Raw genomic sequence first — 17,429 nt, 5'->3', positions numbered from 1 at the left:
TCCCCAACTTGCTTCTTGGTCATGATGTTTGTGCAGGAATAGAAACCCTGACTAAGACAGTATCTCTACATGAATATATGCTGTATGCATTCAGCTGCTCCAAGAAACTAAAAGAGGGCATTAGATCCTGTAAAACTAGAGTTACACACAGTTCAGAGCTACCTGGTGTGGGAGCTAAGAATTAACTGCTGACCCATCTCTCCAACTCCCTATTTTGATGAATTTTTCAAAGTACTATATAACAGCTAAATATTATTAGCATTGATGTTATATAAGTGACTATAATAAAAATCCATATATATTACAATTTCTGCTTCAACCTACATTTCATATAAATTTTCAGTATATATTTTTTTAGTTTTTCAGGTATGAATTAAGAGGTAAAAGTTTATAATTGTGTACTCTAATCTGGTAGATAATTGTAAAGCATTTGAAGGTCAAGAAAATAACCCTAGGTATCAAAGGACTTTAAAACATCTCCAAGACAGTTAAATTATATTTCCATTATTCATAAGTGAATGCCTTTTATACATCATGCTTTGTACTCAGCACTGAAACAAAGTAGACGTCTCAATCATGAGAGAATATAAACAATAATCAATGCATTTGAATTTTTAATTGATTTTAGTGTATTCTAACCCATTTAAAGTACAAGTAATGGGAATATTTGATAATTGTCTACTCATAAAACAAGAATTAATTTTCTGTGCTGTTATATTTTCACAGTTTAGCTCATTTTGTTGTTATGGATATATCAACAGACTAGGTAATTTATGAAAGATGAGGGTTTATTTACTTCATAGTTTTATGGTCTAAAATGTCCAAGATAGTGTTATCAACACCTGGTAAGGGTTTTTGCAATGAGCCACAATATGGCATAGTGCAGCACCACATGAAAAAGTAAATCAAACTTATCAGAGAAATCTGATTTTTATGAAATAACTCTCTGGTGATAAACCAACCCATTCGTGAAGGCAGGAGTCCCTATGATCTTCTATAGGTTCCATCTACAAATACCACTAACATGTGAATATGTTTTCTTTTTTATTCAATTTACATCGCAATTGCTGTCCCCTTGCAAGTCCCCCCTCCAACAGTTCCTTTCCCCCACACCTTCCCCACTTCTCTGAAATAGTGGCGGTTTCCCCTGAGTATCCAGTCACCCTGGTGCATCAAGTATCTGCAGGGTTAAGTCCTTCTTCCACGAGGTCAGACAAGAGAGCTGCATTAGGAGAACATATTCTGCAGACAGGCAACAGCTTTAGGGATAGCCCCTACTCCAGTTATTCAGGATCCACATAAAGATCAAGCTGTACATCTGCTACATTTGTGAGGGGAAGAGGAAGAGGAGTTGGGGGTGGACCAAGCTGTGTATGCTCTTCTTTGATGGTTCAAAAACCCAAGGATCCAATTTAGTTGACTCTGTTGGTTTTCCTATGGAGTTCCTATCCCCTTCAGGGCCCACAATCCTTTCCCCAATCTTCTGTAAGAGTCCCCAAGCTCCATCCAATGCTGGGGATGTGGGTTTCTGCAAATGCTGCTGGGGAGAGCCTATCAGATGACAGCCATGCTGCACTCCTCCTGTCTGCAAGCATAACAGAGGATCAGTACTAGTGTCAGGGATTGGTGGTTTTCCATGAGATGGATTTCTCCTTGGGCCAGTTATTAGTTGGCCATTTACTTAGTCTCTGGCCCATCACCATCGCTGAATTTCTTATAGATAGGATAAATTTGGGGTCAAAAATTTTGTTGGTGGGTTTTTGTCCTTGTCTCTCCACTGGGGATGCTGCCTAGCTACAGGAGGTGACCTCTTCAAGTTCCATATTTCCATAGCAATGAGTCTCAGCTAAGGTCTCCCCTATTGATTCTTGGAAGACCCTCCTATCCCAGATATCTACCATGTCCTTGAGATGCTCCCTGCTCCTTCAACCCCTGCCAGCTGCAGATTTCCATTCATTCTCATAGGCATCTGAATATCTCCCCTGTCTCTCCATACCTCTGAATCTAAACCACCCCTTATTCCTCTCCCCATCTCCTTTCTCCTCTCCCACACAGTTCTCTCTCCATCTGTATCCTACCTCTATTTTACTCCTCATTCTAAGTGAGATTCAAGCATCCTCACTTGGACCTTCTTGTTCAGCTTCTTTGGGTCTATGGAGTGGAGTATAGATATCCTATATTGTATGGCTAATATATATATATGAGTACATACCATGTATAGTTTTTTACAGAGACAAAGTCTGAAGCAGAGACTAAAGGAATGACAATACAGAGACTGTCCCACCTGGGGATCCATCCCATATACAATCACCAAACCCAGACACTATTGTGGATGCCAACAAGTGCTTGCGACAGGAGCCTTATATAGCTGTCTCCTGAGAGGCTCTGCCAGTGCCTGACTAATACAAAAGTAGAGGCTCACAGCCATCCATTGGACTGAGCACAGGGTCCTCAATGAAGGTGCTAGAGAAAGGACCCAAGAAGCTGAAGGGTTTTGCAGCCCCTTAGGATGAACAACAATATGAACTAACTAGTACCCTCAGAGCTCCCAGGGACTAAACCACCAACATTGATGTATTTTTATATATTGAATCATCCCTGCAGCTCTGGGATGAAACCTACTTGATCATTGTGGATGATGTTTTTGATGCTATTTTTGGATTCAGTTTGGGAGTATTTTAGCATCAATGTTCGTAAGACAACTTGGTCTGAAATTCTCTTTCTTTGATGAGTATTTGTGTGATTTAGATATCAGTGTGACTGTGGCTTCATAGAATATGTTTGGCAGTGTTCTTTCTATTTCTATTTTGTGCATTAGTTTGAAGAGTATTAGTATTAGCTCTTCTGTGAAGATCTGGTAGAATTATGCACTAAAAACATCTGGGCCTGGGTTTTTTGTTTGTTTGTTTGTTTGGAGACTATTAATGACTGCATCTATTTCCTTGGGGGCTATAGGGATACATTGAGCTGGATATAAAGTGAATAAGTCAAAAAATAAAATAAAATAAAAAATTGGTATGTTGTACCTTCATTTTCATTAAATTCTAGAAAGTCTTTACTTCTTCCCTGACCCAGAGATCATTGAGTAGAAAGTTGTTCAGGTTCCATGAGAGTGCAGGCTTCCTGGTGTTTCTGTTGTTGACATCCAGCTTTAATTCATGGTGTTCTGATAAGATATAAGGCATTATTTCAATTTCTTGTATCTGTTGAGACTTGGTTGTAACAGACTATATGATCAGTTTTGGAGAAGGATCCATGAGATGCTCAGAAAAAGGTATATCCTTTTGTGTTTGGGTGAAATATTCTATAGATGTCTATTAGGTCAATTTCATTCAAAATGTCTGTTAGTTTCATTATTTCTCTCTTTAGTGTTTGTTTGCATGACCTGTCAGTTGCTGAGAGTGGATTGTTGAAGTCTCCCACTATTAATATGTGGAGTTTGATGTATGATTCAAACTTTAGCAATGTTTCTTACGCAAGTGTGGGTGTCATTGTGTTTGGGGCATATAGTTCAGAACTGAGATATCATCTTAGTAGATTTTCCCTCTGATGAGTATAAAGTGTCCTTCCCTATCTCTTTTGATTAATTTTAGTTAAGTCTATTTTATTAGATATTAAAATGACTATTCCAGCTTCCTTTTTTTGGTCCCTTTGCTTGGAAAACTCTTTCCACGCCTTTACTCTGAGGTAATGTCTATTTTTATTTCTGAGGTGTGTTTCTTGTATGGAGCAGAATGATGGATCTTATTTTTGCATCCTGTGTCTTTTTATTAGGAAACTTATTCCATTGATGTTGAGAGATACTAATGGCCAGTGATTGTTACTGCCTGTTATTCTTTATTAGATATTTTCCTTACTTATATTTCAAATGTTATCTCCTTTCCTGGTTGCCCCCCTGAATCTCCCTATCCCATCCTCCTTCCCCCTGCTTCTGTGAGGGGGTTCCCCCACCCACCTACCCACTTCTGCCTCCCCACCCTGCCATTCCCCTACACTGTGGCATCAAGCCTTCATAGGAGCAAGGACCTCTACTCCCATTGATGCCCGACAAGGCCATCCTCTGTTATATATGTAGCTGGAGCCACGAGTCTCTCCATGTGTACTCTTTGGTTGATGGTTTAGTTCCTGGGAGCTCTGGGTGGTCTGGTTGATTGATATTGTTGTTCTTCCTATGGGGTTACAAACCCCTTCAGCTCCTTTAATCCTTTCTCTAACTCCTCCATTGGAGACCCCGTACTCAGTCCAATGGTTGACTGCAAGCATCCGCCTCTTTCTCAGGCTCTGGCAGAGCTTCACAGGAGACAGCTGGACACACTCTCCACTATGTTCATAGCAGCCTTATTTATAATAGCCAGAAACTATAAAGAACTCAGATGCCCTTCAACAGAGGAATGGATACAGAAAATTTACTTCCTGTTATTTTGGTGGTGGAGATGGTGGTGGTGGTGGTAGTATGTGTGTGTGTGCACGTGGTTCCCTTGTTTTTGTTGGTATGATATTCATTACTTCTTGTTTGGAGCTTTCCTTCTTGTATTTTCTGCAAGGGTGGATAGATATTGTTTAAATTTGAATTTGTCATATTGACCTGGTTTTTGTTGATTGTGTCCTTTAGAGGGCCTTTAGCCATTCTGGATGGCTTTAGTCTCAGGATGTTTCTGTTGTAGTAGGTATTGGGATGGGGGCCTAACCTCAATGATCCTAGTGTGGCAGACCTCTGATAGATATCCTTGGGCTGTATGGTTCTTGACTTGCAGGTCTGATGATGGTGGCCTGAGAGGTAGTGGGAAAAATGGGGTCCAGGGGAGAGAGCAAGTGTCTCAGAGCAGCTGGGTGTGCCCCAGAAGACTCAGTTGGCAGGGAAGATGGCTGTGGAAAGGGAATCTAATCTATGTGCTTTTGGACCAGCAGGTCTGATAAAGGTGAGCAGCTGTAGCCCAGATGCAGTAGGTTCATATAAAAAAATCATTGTATTTACATTAAATATTTAAATTAACTATCTATGTTCTTGTGAACTTCCCCACTTTATTTTATTCTATTCACATTTGAGTATCTATACTGCCTCAGGTATACAAAATAGCATCATTCCAAGAGGTAAATTATTAGTTGTTACTCTGACCTTGAGACATATCAAATACAAACAAGAACTTAATGAGAAGCACTACACTGGCATGGTGTTACAATATAGTATAGGCACTTCAAAGTCTCCCATTTCCTAGATCATACCTCAGTGACAGAGACATAAGATAGGTTTGACTTTAATGGCTAATATTAGGCTCTGTTGTTACACAAATCCCCTTCTTTCCACCAGAGCAGTGCAAACCAAAGTCAGAACACTGTGCCATCCATGTGACCAGTTACTTTCTCTACCCATACCCGCTCCTGAAATAGTAGACTGACCTCTGTATCTTCTCATGTTTTATGATGGTTTACAGGGCTCATGTGGTAAAAAGTACTGTCTCCCCAGTCATTTTGCTTTTTGTGATATATCTAAACAACATTTCAGAACTACATTGGGTCTTAAAATAATTACTTTTACAATGATATTCCCTGCTTTTTTTATTTGTATTTGCTCCTCTAGAAGACCTTATATTTCTTTATGTGAGTTATAATCACTTTTTTAAAAAATGACTATAGTTTTCTTTCTTCTGTATGGTATTTAGGGAGAAATTGGAAAAGAAATGTACATCATCAAGCACGGAGAAGTCCAAGTTCTTGGAGGTCCTGATGGTGTTCAAGTTCTGGTAACTCTGAAAGCTGGGGCAGTGTTTGGAGAAATGAGGTATCTTAAAGAAGCCTTGTAAATGCCTGAGCCCATTATTTATCATAAAACAACAACCATAGGTTATAAAATATATAAATTTCTACTCAAGCTTATCAAATGTTTGATATTCTGCTGAGAGCATTGGAAAATTAAGGTTGTTCATATTTCTTTAACCTTTTATATCCTTTCCCTCAAAAAAGAAAAAAAAAGAAAAAAAGAAGAAAAGAAAAAACAGAAAAAAGAGCAAGTTGTTATATTCTTTAGTACTGGAACCTAGGTCAGTACATAACTTGTAACTGATGCTCAACATAATGTGAATTAATATGCACATTCCTAAATGCATGGAAAGAAGAAAGAGTAGTAGTGTTATCGAATTGTTAGAAAACTTTTGTTAGGTTAAAGTGGTTTTAAATATGTTAGTAATGTGATTGAGAATAGGAACCAAGCTGCCTCAGTCTAAACCCCAGTTTGTCTCCTTGTTGTCTTTGCTCTTTACTTGACCCTATTCTTCTTCAGTTTCAACATCTTAATAATTAGAGTTACAATAGCATGTATCTAAAAGGTTGGTAAATTACCTTAGTTTCTTTAAAATATTTTGTGTCTCTCATTTAATTTTTACTCAAGAAGTATCAACTATTGTTCCTTATTTCAGGAGAATATAAGATCAGAACAGAATAGAATGAATAGAATAGAGCAGTCCCCAAAAGCAAGAAAATAAACAGCAAATTTAAACAGGATGTGCCCTAACACTTCCATGAATTATTGCATTTAAATTTATTTATTATTCATCCAAAAGTGTTTACTAGGTGCCTAGAATATGCTATGTGGGAAGTATCCCTGAAAACTCTGGGAATGTACTCTAAAAAGAATAGACAAATTGTTGGTCTTCTTTAAGCTTATGGTCAAGTAGGAGGAAACACAATAGTTACACAATTACCTAACAGGGTAAATTCACACTGTGATATCTTATGAATGCACAAGATTGTAAGAAACTGATATGGGATGCTACTATAGATCCAGTAGTTGAGGATGAGTCCTCATTAGAAAATATTTGCACTGAACTTTAAGGCAGTAAAGAAACATGGAGCCACTTAGAAATAGGCAAAAGTCTAAATATAGAACAAACTCATCTGGTCTAGGGATAGGTAAGTCATTACAGCTGGTGAACCATGGACACAGAAATGCAGTAATGCATGGAAGTTTTAGTGCATATCATGTTTCAATTTGCCAAAGGCCAGTTTAGTTAAGGCTTTTAGACCATCATAAGAAAGAGGGGTAATTGGGAAGTGGGATATCATTTGAGACATAAACTAATGGAATGATTAATAAATTTTTAAAAATTAGAAAAAAGAAATGTATATTTTATTCTCCCATCTGAGTACTAACTTGACCATGCTTAGTTTTCAATATTAAACAAGATCAAACAGATTCAGAGCAGTATGGATATAAGTGTGTAGGTCTCAGTATGAATGGATATCAGTGAAAGGTTTAAGAAAAAGAACTGTGCAATTTGTATGATTTTAAAAGACTACTCCAATGGAGACAAGAGGTGGTGAGGATACAACAGAGAAACCCAAGTGCTCATAAGCTGCTGTGATTCCATGAGAAGATGACAGTGTCTTGAACTCCAAAGCTAATGCTTAAAGGCAGAGAAAAGCACAGTGACAAGAGCTATTAATATTTTTTTACATTGAGAAAATTGTTATTTCAAATTACTTTCTTTAAGTTTATTGTTTTAATTTTATGGGCATTGTTTTACCTGCATGCATGTGTGATTGTGTTGGATTCCCCGGAACTGTAGTTACATATAGTTGTGAGCTGCCCTATAGGTACTGGGAGTTGTACCTCAGTCCTCTGGAAGAACAAACAAACAAACAGCCAGTGCTATCTTGACCAGAATAGGAACAGCTATTAATGACCAAAAAAACAAAAAAAACAAAAAAACAAAAAAACAAAACAAACAAAAAAAAACACTCCAACCCAAGTCCTTGTGCTTAAGTGTTTAGAGACCTTATCAAGTATACAGAAGGCATTTGACTAATCTGACTTCACAGTAGTTTAGAAGTTACATGAGCTTCAGAGATACAAACTGACTTCATATTATCATAAGAGTTTTCTTAGAATATTGAAGCATATTACTTTTCTGTTGGTACAATTGCTCTGTTTTTAAATGTCTTCATCCTTCTTAACAACTGGATGGGCACACTATTGGAGTAGTGGTAGAAAAAACTTCTTAGAATGAACAAGACCTGTATTATTAGTCTGTTCCTGATATCTCTCTACAGGAAGTGCTTTCTAAAGTAATTTAATATTTCAGTGATTTAATCATCTCTGTTATTATCAAGGTTACAAAATATACAACAAATCTAATCTAAAACATTATAGAAATTAATTAGCTGACCTTCCCAAGGGTTTTATTCCCTGAAAAGTAAGGCCTATAAATATAAGGACATTAATTGCTGATATTATCATCACAGGAGGAAACAGCCTAAGAATAGAATGCAGGTGTCGCTGAGGTAGCACTAAAAGGAACCCTGCACCCCTGACTTCCTTACCTTAAGTAAATCCCCTCTTTCCCATTTGGTTTGAAAACGGTAAGGCCCTCGTTCTCTAAGCCTGCAACAGTCTCCCTAACTCAAGCAAAGAAGTCTTTGCCTTAATTCACTTCTTGCCTGTAGCTGAAAAAAAAAAGAAAGAAAAAAGAAAAAAATAGGATGTGTTTGCTGTTCCCAGATGCTCATGGACGTCACAGACCCACATCTGTCTCCCAGCCCTAGGCTCCAGTCATTTCTTCCAAATGGAGGCATGTCTGCCAAACATCCAGACACTGGAAAGATCTTGTAATAGTGTTTACTACTCAGAAATGCTGTGACCTTTGTTAAAATGAGCTAAATCTAGCACTGTCACGTAGCTTTTTACAGACTTCTTTTTTCTTAGAGGAAAGAAAATGATGAAGAGATTTCAAGGGCTTTATATATTAATGCAAACATGCACAGTTAAAATATAGATGTACAGCCTGTCATGAAGACAACCAGACCACATTCTCAATTAACATCCAGAAAGTACTAACACCTTATTCGAAGGAAGAGGAGGGGGGGGCAAGAGGAGGAGGAGGAGGAGGAGGAGGAAAGGAGGGAGAGGAAGAGGAGGAGGAGGAGGAGGAGGAGGAAGAGGAGGAGGAGGACGAGGACGAGGACGAGGACGAGGATGAGGACGAGGGCGAGGAGGAAAAGGCCAAGGCCTGTTGTGATTCTATTCTTCTCCTCACAAGTGCACAAACTCATACTTCATACCACTCATACTTCAAGAACTGATTAAAGTGCTATCTCTCTAAAGCCATGTTATATCAACCCCAAACAGATAGTAGGTCCTTGTTCTTTGCTTCCATGGTATTCCATGCATTATATTACAACAATTACTACTAATTTATAGTGAATTTGTCTATACAGGTTTTTCAAGAGATTTTATACCATTAACATATAAATATTAGCAGTTATTCATATCTATGTTACCAACAACTGCAGTTAAACTATACGTTATAATAGTTTTATTTATATCCTTGTATTAAAAATGATAGCTCCAATGGAGTGATTAAATGTTAAAGTTCAACTATAAGATATTCACAGGAGGGTATGAAATACAAGTACAACACAGGGCCAGTATGTCTTTCAGATCTGGCAAGTGTTTGAGGCTAGACTTTGTGTTAACTAACAGTTCACTTTCACAATGACAGAGGTAATTAACTTATAACAAGAAAAGGGTTGCTTAGGCTCATGGTTTGGGAGTTCTGCTCCATGATCAATTAACCCTGTCGCTATTGGCCCATGTTGAGGCAGCATGGTATATCTGGATGATGTGGCAAAGAAACATTATTCACACTGTGGCCAAGGTCAAAAGAAAAAGAAAAAGAGAGAAGGAAGGGATTACAGTCTGAAATCCCCTTCAAAAACACAAGCCTAGTTATCTGAAGATGTCTGTCCTGCTGCTTCTTAAAATTTCTACAGGGAAGATCAGAGGTGAGGAGGACACATCTGTCCCAACACCAGGAGTAACTGGGACCAGTAGGACCCAGGCACACAGTAACTCCAGCCCAGTGACACTGGTTGCTTCCAGTTTGTCTGACCCAGTTGCCCTCAGCAGACCTTGGGTGCAAACTCTGCAGAGAATCCCATAATACCCAGAGGAAGCTCTACTCCCAGGCACTCTAACACACCCAGGATCAAAACCAAGGTTACGTGGCATCATCAGAACCCCAATTCTCCCACCAAAGCAAGTCCTGGACACACCATCACACCAGAAAAGCAAGATTCAGATCTAAAATCACTTCTCATGATGAAGATACAGGACTTTAAGAAGGACGTAAATAACTCCTTCAAAGAAATACAGGAAAACTCAGTTAAACAACTAGAAGCCCTTAAAGAGGAAACACAAATATCCCTTAAGGAATGATAGGAAAACACAATCAAACAGGTGAAGGAAATGAACATAACCATCCAGGACCTAAAAATGGAAATAGAAACAAGAGAGAAATCACAAAGGGAGACAACCCTGGAGTTAGAAAACCTAGGAAAGAAATCAGGAGCCATAGATGCAAGCATCACCAACAGAATACAAGAAATAGAGAGAGAATCTTAGGGGCAGAAGACACCATAGAAAGCATTGACAAAACAGTCAAAGAAAACACAAAAAGCAAAAAGTTCCTAACCCAAAACATCCAGGAAATCCAGGACACAATGAAAAGACCAATCCTAAGGATAATAGGTATAGAAGAGAGTGAAGATTGTCAACTTAAAGGGCAGGTAAATATCTTCAACAAAATTATAGAAGAAAACTTCCCTAACTTAAAGAAAGAGATGCCCATGAACATACAAAAAGCCTACATAACTCCAAATAGACTGGACCAGAAAAGAAATTCCTCCTGTTACATAATAATCAAAACACCAAATGCACTAAACAAAGAAAGAATTTTAAAAGCAGTAAGAGGAAAAGGCCAAGTAACATATAAAGGTAGGCCTATGAGAATTACACCAGACTTCTCACCAGAGACTATGAAAGCTAGAAGATTCTGGGCAGATGTCATACAGACCCTAAGGGAATACAAATGCCAGCCCAAGCTACTATAGCCAGCAAAACTCTCAATTATCATAGATGGAGAAAACAAGATATTCCATGACAAAACCAAATTTACACAATATCTTTCCACAAATCCAGCCCTACAAAGGATACTTGATGGAAAGCACCAACATAAGGAGCAAATACACCCTAGAAGAACCAAGGAAGTAATCATTCAACAAATCCACACAAACATAATTCTACCTTTAACAACAGAAATGACAGGAAGTAACAATTACTTTTTCTTAATATCTCTTAATATGAAAATAAATATAACAAACTTATCCTAATGGATTCAAATTCAAAAATATGAGGAATTGGAAATTTGTTGGCTATCATCTATTGGTCTCTTTAATTTGGTAATTGGAGAAATAGGTCCAATATTGTACAATCCATATATACTTTCTGCTTGTTTGTATCTGACAGTGTCTTGCTGGGTACCACATAAGGGTCTTGAAATCATGCTTTTCCTATCTTAACCTCTCTATTAGTAGGATTGTTTATTTGATGTTTTTACACTCTACTATCTCTACTATGGTTTTCAGAACATCTTACATATTTCAAAATTATTTATACAATCAAAAGAAACATAGACAATTAACTTAGGAGGTGGCTTGTAAGAGAACAACAAAGAGAGAGACTGAATGCTTTGCTTGATGTTTGTAACTATTGTATCAAGTTTGAAGAAGAGAACTTTATAAGTTACTCTTTCTCTGAGATGAATGCTTTATAAAATCATCACAGCCAATGAACCAGATTCTTACGTCACCAAATGTATGTGCCACTCTGCAAGCAGAACCATTGTTCATTGAAACAGTTGGTGAATGACTTCATGGATAGACCATCTTAATACACACACCATTTCTTAAATGAGTGTAACCTGTTCTCTGTGGGCTGAGAATGAAGACAATCACTCCAGTCAAATAGCTTTGACCATAGCAGGAAATCTGCATCCAAAATTCGTGCCTACAATTTACTCCTTGGTACAGCAGAACTGTCAACTCTTAGCTTAGCTAAGAAGGTAAAATCCTTTGGTGATGTGAGGGACATTGAAGTACAGCTTTATTACAATGAACTCCAACATCTAAATATTGTTCTTTTTTTGGGCTTGTACCACAGTAAGAGACAAGATTTTAAGCTCTACTAAAAACAAAACAAAGAAACAAACAAAAAGACTTTATCTATTTATGTTCATTTTAAAAAAACTAATAGTGATATATTATTTTAAAATCAACTAGTAGTGATATATTATTTTAAAATATACAGCTAATATGTTTGGAGTTATTTAAAATTTATATTGAGTAAAACATGTATTTTCAGTATTTCTGTAGACAAGCATCTACAGAAGACTGTTCAACTGATTGTTGTTTTTTATCAAACAACTTTTATAATACTCATTTTTATTGTTACAATATTTAATAAATTTTAAAGATTATGACAAAATAAAAAAACAAAAGGTATTGCAGGTATTGAAGGGAGCCTCTGTAAGGAGTTGGTGGGAAAGAACTCCTTACAGAGGCTCCCCTTACAAAAGGGAAAGAAGAATGTGGTGGAATTTTATTTAATTATGTTTGTAAATGTTAACAAATTCAGATAAACTGAAATCATGTATCTTTTCTCATCATAATGCAATAAAACTTAAATCAATAAAAAAAATCTTTTTAAAAACCTAAAAAATTTTTTTTCTACAGGCCCCCCATAATGGTCCTCTGGAAGTCAAGCCTTTCTTGTGTGGTTTTCTGGGGACACTTAGGGTCCAAACTACCAAAGTTCTGAAGACAGAACTTTCACTACTCTTCAGCAGAATCTGGAAACAATTGTGTGTAAAATTGGTCAGTCCTGCAGTTCCTAATGTGGGGTAGAAAAGGGGTAGATACCTGGCACTTATAGTATGGTAAAGGGTCACCTCCATAAAATATGTCCATGTGCTAAGCCTCAAAATATTTGAGTGTATCCTTATTTGGAAAGAGATATTTGAAGATATCCTAGAGATGAGGTGCTTGCTGGGCACAGTGGTATATTATATTAATCTCAGTATCTGAGAAACAAAGAGAGGCAGATCTTTATTAGTTCTTATCTAGATAGTGAGTTCTAGGAAAGCTAGGGCTATTTAGTACAAAAACTGTTTGCAAAAAAAGGAAAAAGAGAGAGAGAGAGGAGAGAGAGGGGAAGAGAGGAAGGGAGAGAGGGGGAAAGAGAGAGAGAAAGATTATTCTATATCTGAAAGGGTCTCTGTCCTGACTAGTTTTATGTCAACTTGACAGATGCTATTATCACTGAAGAGGAGGGAGCTGCAGTTGAGTAAATTCTTCAATAAAATCAGACTATAGGGAAGCCTATATGAAATTTTCTTAGTTAGTAATTGATGTGGGAGATCCTAGACCATTAGGAGTGGTGCCATCCCTGAGATGGTGGTCCTAGGTTCTGTAAGAAAGCAGGCTGAGCAAGCCAGTAAGCAGCAGTCCTCCATGGCCTCAGCATCAGCTCCTGCCTCCAGGTTCCTCCCCTGCTTCAGCTCCTGTCCTGACTTCCTTCAGTATGATATGGAAGTATAAGCCAAATAAACCTTTTCCTCCTCAAGGTGCTTTGGTCATGGTTTTTCGTCATATTGATAGAAACCATATCTAAGACAGTCTCTAATCCAGTAACAAATGTCTTTATGAAAGACAGGAAGAGAGACAGTCTTAAGACTGTGGCAAGAATTGCAGTCATGCAGTCACAGGCAAGAAATGCATATACATTGCATATACATGAAATATTATTCCAGTAGAGTCATTAGAGAGAACACAGCCTAGCTGGCATAATTTTGACTGTAAGTTTGACCTTACTTTATAAAGTAAATTTTTGTGGATGTAAGGTGCTGTTTGGTGGTAATTTATTAGAGTAACTGTAGGAATTTAACATAATACCCAAACTTTTATAATTTAATATTTGAAGTTTTAGTGGAAACAGAGAAAATGAATACCTGAAATATCCTTGTGCTTCACCTGCCATGGCTATTCTACACCCAAGATCTATTCATCTTTCCTCCTAAGTGTGCCTTAAATCACTGACATCTGACCTTCAATACTGCTGCCATTTTGGATAGTCCAAACCCCCTCAACATCTGACTAGACATCTAATCACATTTTCCACAACCTAGCTTCTAATCTGTAGTTGAATGATTATGGAAAGCACTGATCTGTTCAGTTCTGTGTCTTTCTGTCTAAATGTGTCCCTGCTATTCTTAAGAATAAGTGTAGAGGTCTTATAAAAAATCCTGCAGCATCTGACCTGGCTACCTGTCTCCTTCAGATTTCATATTTAATCCATATGTCCTGCTAATCTCTTCCAGTTCCTTGAATGTACAACACTGTCTACTTATAGGGAATTTTTTGCAACTGTTGTTTACTTCCGTCTGCATATTCTTGTCCACCTCCACCATCACCCTCCTTCTCTACACATCTTCGTGTTTGGAGTCTTCCTGAACCTCAGAGTTTTCTTGCTATATTTTCTTGTCAAAATATATTCACTTTTTTGGAACACTTATCTTTGTAGCTGGATATTCATTGACATATTTATTTCTTCATCACCCCCTCCACTCAGAAGTACCAGGACAACCACCTACAAATGCTCCCAATGTGTCTCCTGCCTCAGAAGTCCTAAAGGAGCTAGGAGAGCTAGAATCTAGCACACACTCCTGGGGCCTCCTGGGCCATCAGCCCTGGCTTCCATGCTCAGTCATGTCCATGCTTTTACCTTGCAAAAAAAAGGCCACTCTTCTGCCTAAGATTTCTACCCATGATACTGCCTTTCCCAGAAACACTGCATTTCTCTAATTTGCACAGACACAGCACAGGCTCCCAAGGTCTTATTAGACACCACATATAGTTTCACTTACATTTCTTTCTCAAGACAATGTTTGGCCCATAAGTGTATCAAGAAATAGTTATTAGAGTCAACAAACCTTGACCCATGGGAGCTCTCAGAACCTGAGCCACCAACCAAAGAACATACAGTGTCTGGAACAAGGCCCACAGGCACATATGTAGTAGACAGGCAGCTCAGTCTCCATCGTGGTCCTGTCTGACCTCAGTGGGAGAGGATGGAACTAATCTGGCAGGACCAAAGGTGTCCACCTCTCAGAGGAGAAGGGGGTGGGGAATGGGGAAGGGACTCTCGGTGAGCAAGCAACCAGAAGGGGGAGCAGTGTTTGGATAGATAAATAAATAAATAGGAGAAAAAGATAGTTGTTTTTGAATAAAGAAGTAAGTGCATAATCTTTGACAGTACAAATGCCCATTCATTTTGGTAGTGACTATTCATAGTCAGCCTTGTGGCTTCTGCCATTACGAAAATAGCACTCTGGAGTTATCTTTGTAAAATTACTTCATTGTTCTTTGAACTCATTTCTTTCAGGTTTATTCCCCAAAGTGAAATAAGTAGGTCAAAAAGTAGAAGCATTTCTGTAATTTCTCAAGTATATGAGCAGATAATTTTCAAAAAACAATGAGCACATGTACAATCCAATTAGCAATGTACAGCTCTTTCCCCTCAGCATTGCTGACCTTGCTTTATTTTTTTCCAAATTGTTTTGCATTTTAATAGACTGTTCCAATTTGCATTTCTCTAAATAGTATGGGGAAGAGAACAGATAGTCAATAAATACTTGCTAAGTGAATTCCTTTCCTAGGATCTAATTCATGCCCATAAATGTGATCATTTACCTTCCTTATTTTGCTCACTCTCCACTGCTCTTGACACACAGTATGAGCTGCACTCAGTAGAACTGCATGGTCCAGATCACTTGGTGTCCACTCATAATATTTAAGAACTGACTTTTCTGACTGAACTGTATATTCTGATGAATTCTTTTAATTTATATTAACTTCATATCACTGTGAAAATGTCAAACATTTCGAAAACTAATTTTGAATTTTTCTCTTCAGTCTGTTTTTATTTTTCCAGAATAGTTTTTAAAGAGGTAAACCAGAGAAACAGCTAGTTCTTCAGACAGTTCTCATTTGTATTCTTATGCTTTGTCAGAATATGTTACTCTTTTTTTTTTTTAATTTTGTCTTCCTTTTATGAAAAGTAGAAATAGTGGGTATGCGAGTTAGCAAGAATAACGATACTTGATACTAGGTAATAAAGCTCTATATTTCCATATCTCAAATGGGAACAAACCCTGGATTTAAAATCTACTTACTATTTTCACCATGTCCTCTATAGTGTGGTCTCTGTCTGTGCAGAACCCTTTTTACATCACCATATGCCTATTAATAATTATACAATTAATATAATTTTTACACATGTATTCAAATATCCTTAAGATCTCTTTGGAAATACTCATTGTAATATTAAAGTAGGTTCTTTACTGCCATTTGAAATACTATACAGGAAGCATAATTATTTTTTTTATTAGTGTGTGTGTGTCTGTGTGTGTGTGTGTGTGTGTGTGTGTGTGTACATACATGTATGTCACATGTATGCAAGTGCCATGGAAACCAGAAGATTGTCTGGAGCTGGAGTTGTGAGTCATGGAGGCTGGGAATCAAAGTCAGGTGTTTGGAAAGAGCAGCAAGTGCTCTTGACCACTGACAGATCTCCTTAATGCCAAGTCAGACCTTTGATATATGCTGATAAAACAGCCTGATTTTTTTTCCTGATGCCTATTGACATATATGTGTGATCAAGAATAATAACAATTGTATAATTAACATTACTGTAATTTTTATACAAGGAGAGACCACGTGACTCAAAATTACTTCTCATTTTGGATTTTGACTGTTATGATAAAATCTGTGGGGTGTGTGTATTTGTGTGTGTGTGTGTGTGTGTGTGTGTGTGTGTGTGTGCAATGTGAAGACACAGACAGACAAGAAGTAAGTGCATGCACCCAGTTGTTGTCAAACAGAGACCAGAACAGATTATTACGTTATCTTCCTTGGTCACTTTCCCCCTGACTGCCTCAAGACAGTCTTTCAACTGAACATTTTCAGCTAGGTTAGCTGGCCAGTGAGCTTTCGAGATCTGCCAATCTCTATACCTCAGGGCCAGAGTTACAGACACTCCCAGCCTTGCCTGTTCATACCTTGGGGTTTTTGTTTTTTGTTTTTTTGTTTTCTGTTTTTTTTAATACTGGGGATTTGAACTCAGGTCCATATATTTTCAGAACAAGCCACTCTTCCTAGCCTAATTCACTTTACAAATCCTAACCATGGCAAGAAACTACTGAGCCAAATTAATGATATCATTGAGCAAGAAAACATAGTAGCTTAGTTTTGAAAAGAAAAGCACTTTTGAAATAAAAGGCTTTATATGAATAAATGAAACTGTTAATCACTGTGATTCTAAAGAAGCAGACTAATGTACTCTCATTTGATAAGTGTTTTCTTACCAAAGTAGGCTTGTAAAGTATTCCTTTGACACTTGAAAGGAGTTTATGATCCAAATCATATAGTGATACATGCACCTTGCTCTGTTCTCTCCACTCCTCCTAACCCTTCACCCAGATTCTTCACTGTTCATCCACTTGTCTATGGCCAGTGCCACTCTGAAACCAAGACCTGACAGA

The 17,429-nt window shown here is 37.7% G+C and overlaps 1 protein-coding gene across 1 annotated transcript in view; it reads left to right on the top strand.

Moving 5' to 3' along the window:
- Window positions 1-17,429, top strand: part of Cngb3 (cyclic nucleotide gated channel subunit beta 3) — a 214,879-nt gene that overhangs the window by 181,425 nt on the left and 16,025 nt on the right. The window contains 1 exon segment of the mRNA XM_031368771.1: window positions 5,661-5,779. Coding sequence (XP_031224631.1) covers window positions 5,661-5,779 — 119 coding nt within the window.

This window comes from Mastomys coucha, unplaced genomic scaffold (genome assembly GCF_008632895.1).
Source record: "Mastomys coucha isolate ucsf_1 unplaced genomic scaffold, UCSF_Mcou_1 pScaffold14, whole genome shotgun sequence".
Lineage (NCBI taxonomy): Eukaryota > Metazoa > Chordata > Mammalia > Rodentia > Muridae > Mastomys > Mastomys coucha.
This window is presented reverse-complemented; position numbering and strand designations above follow the sequence as displayed.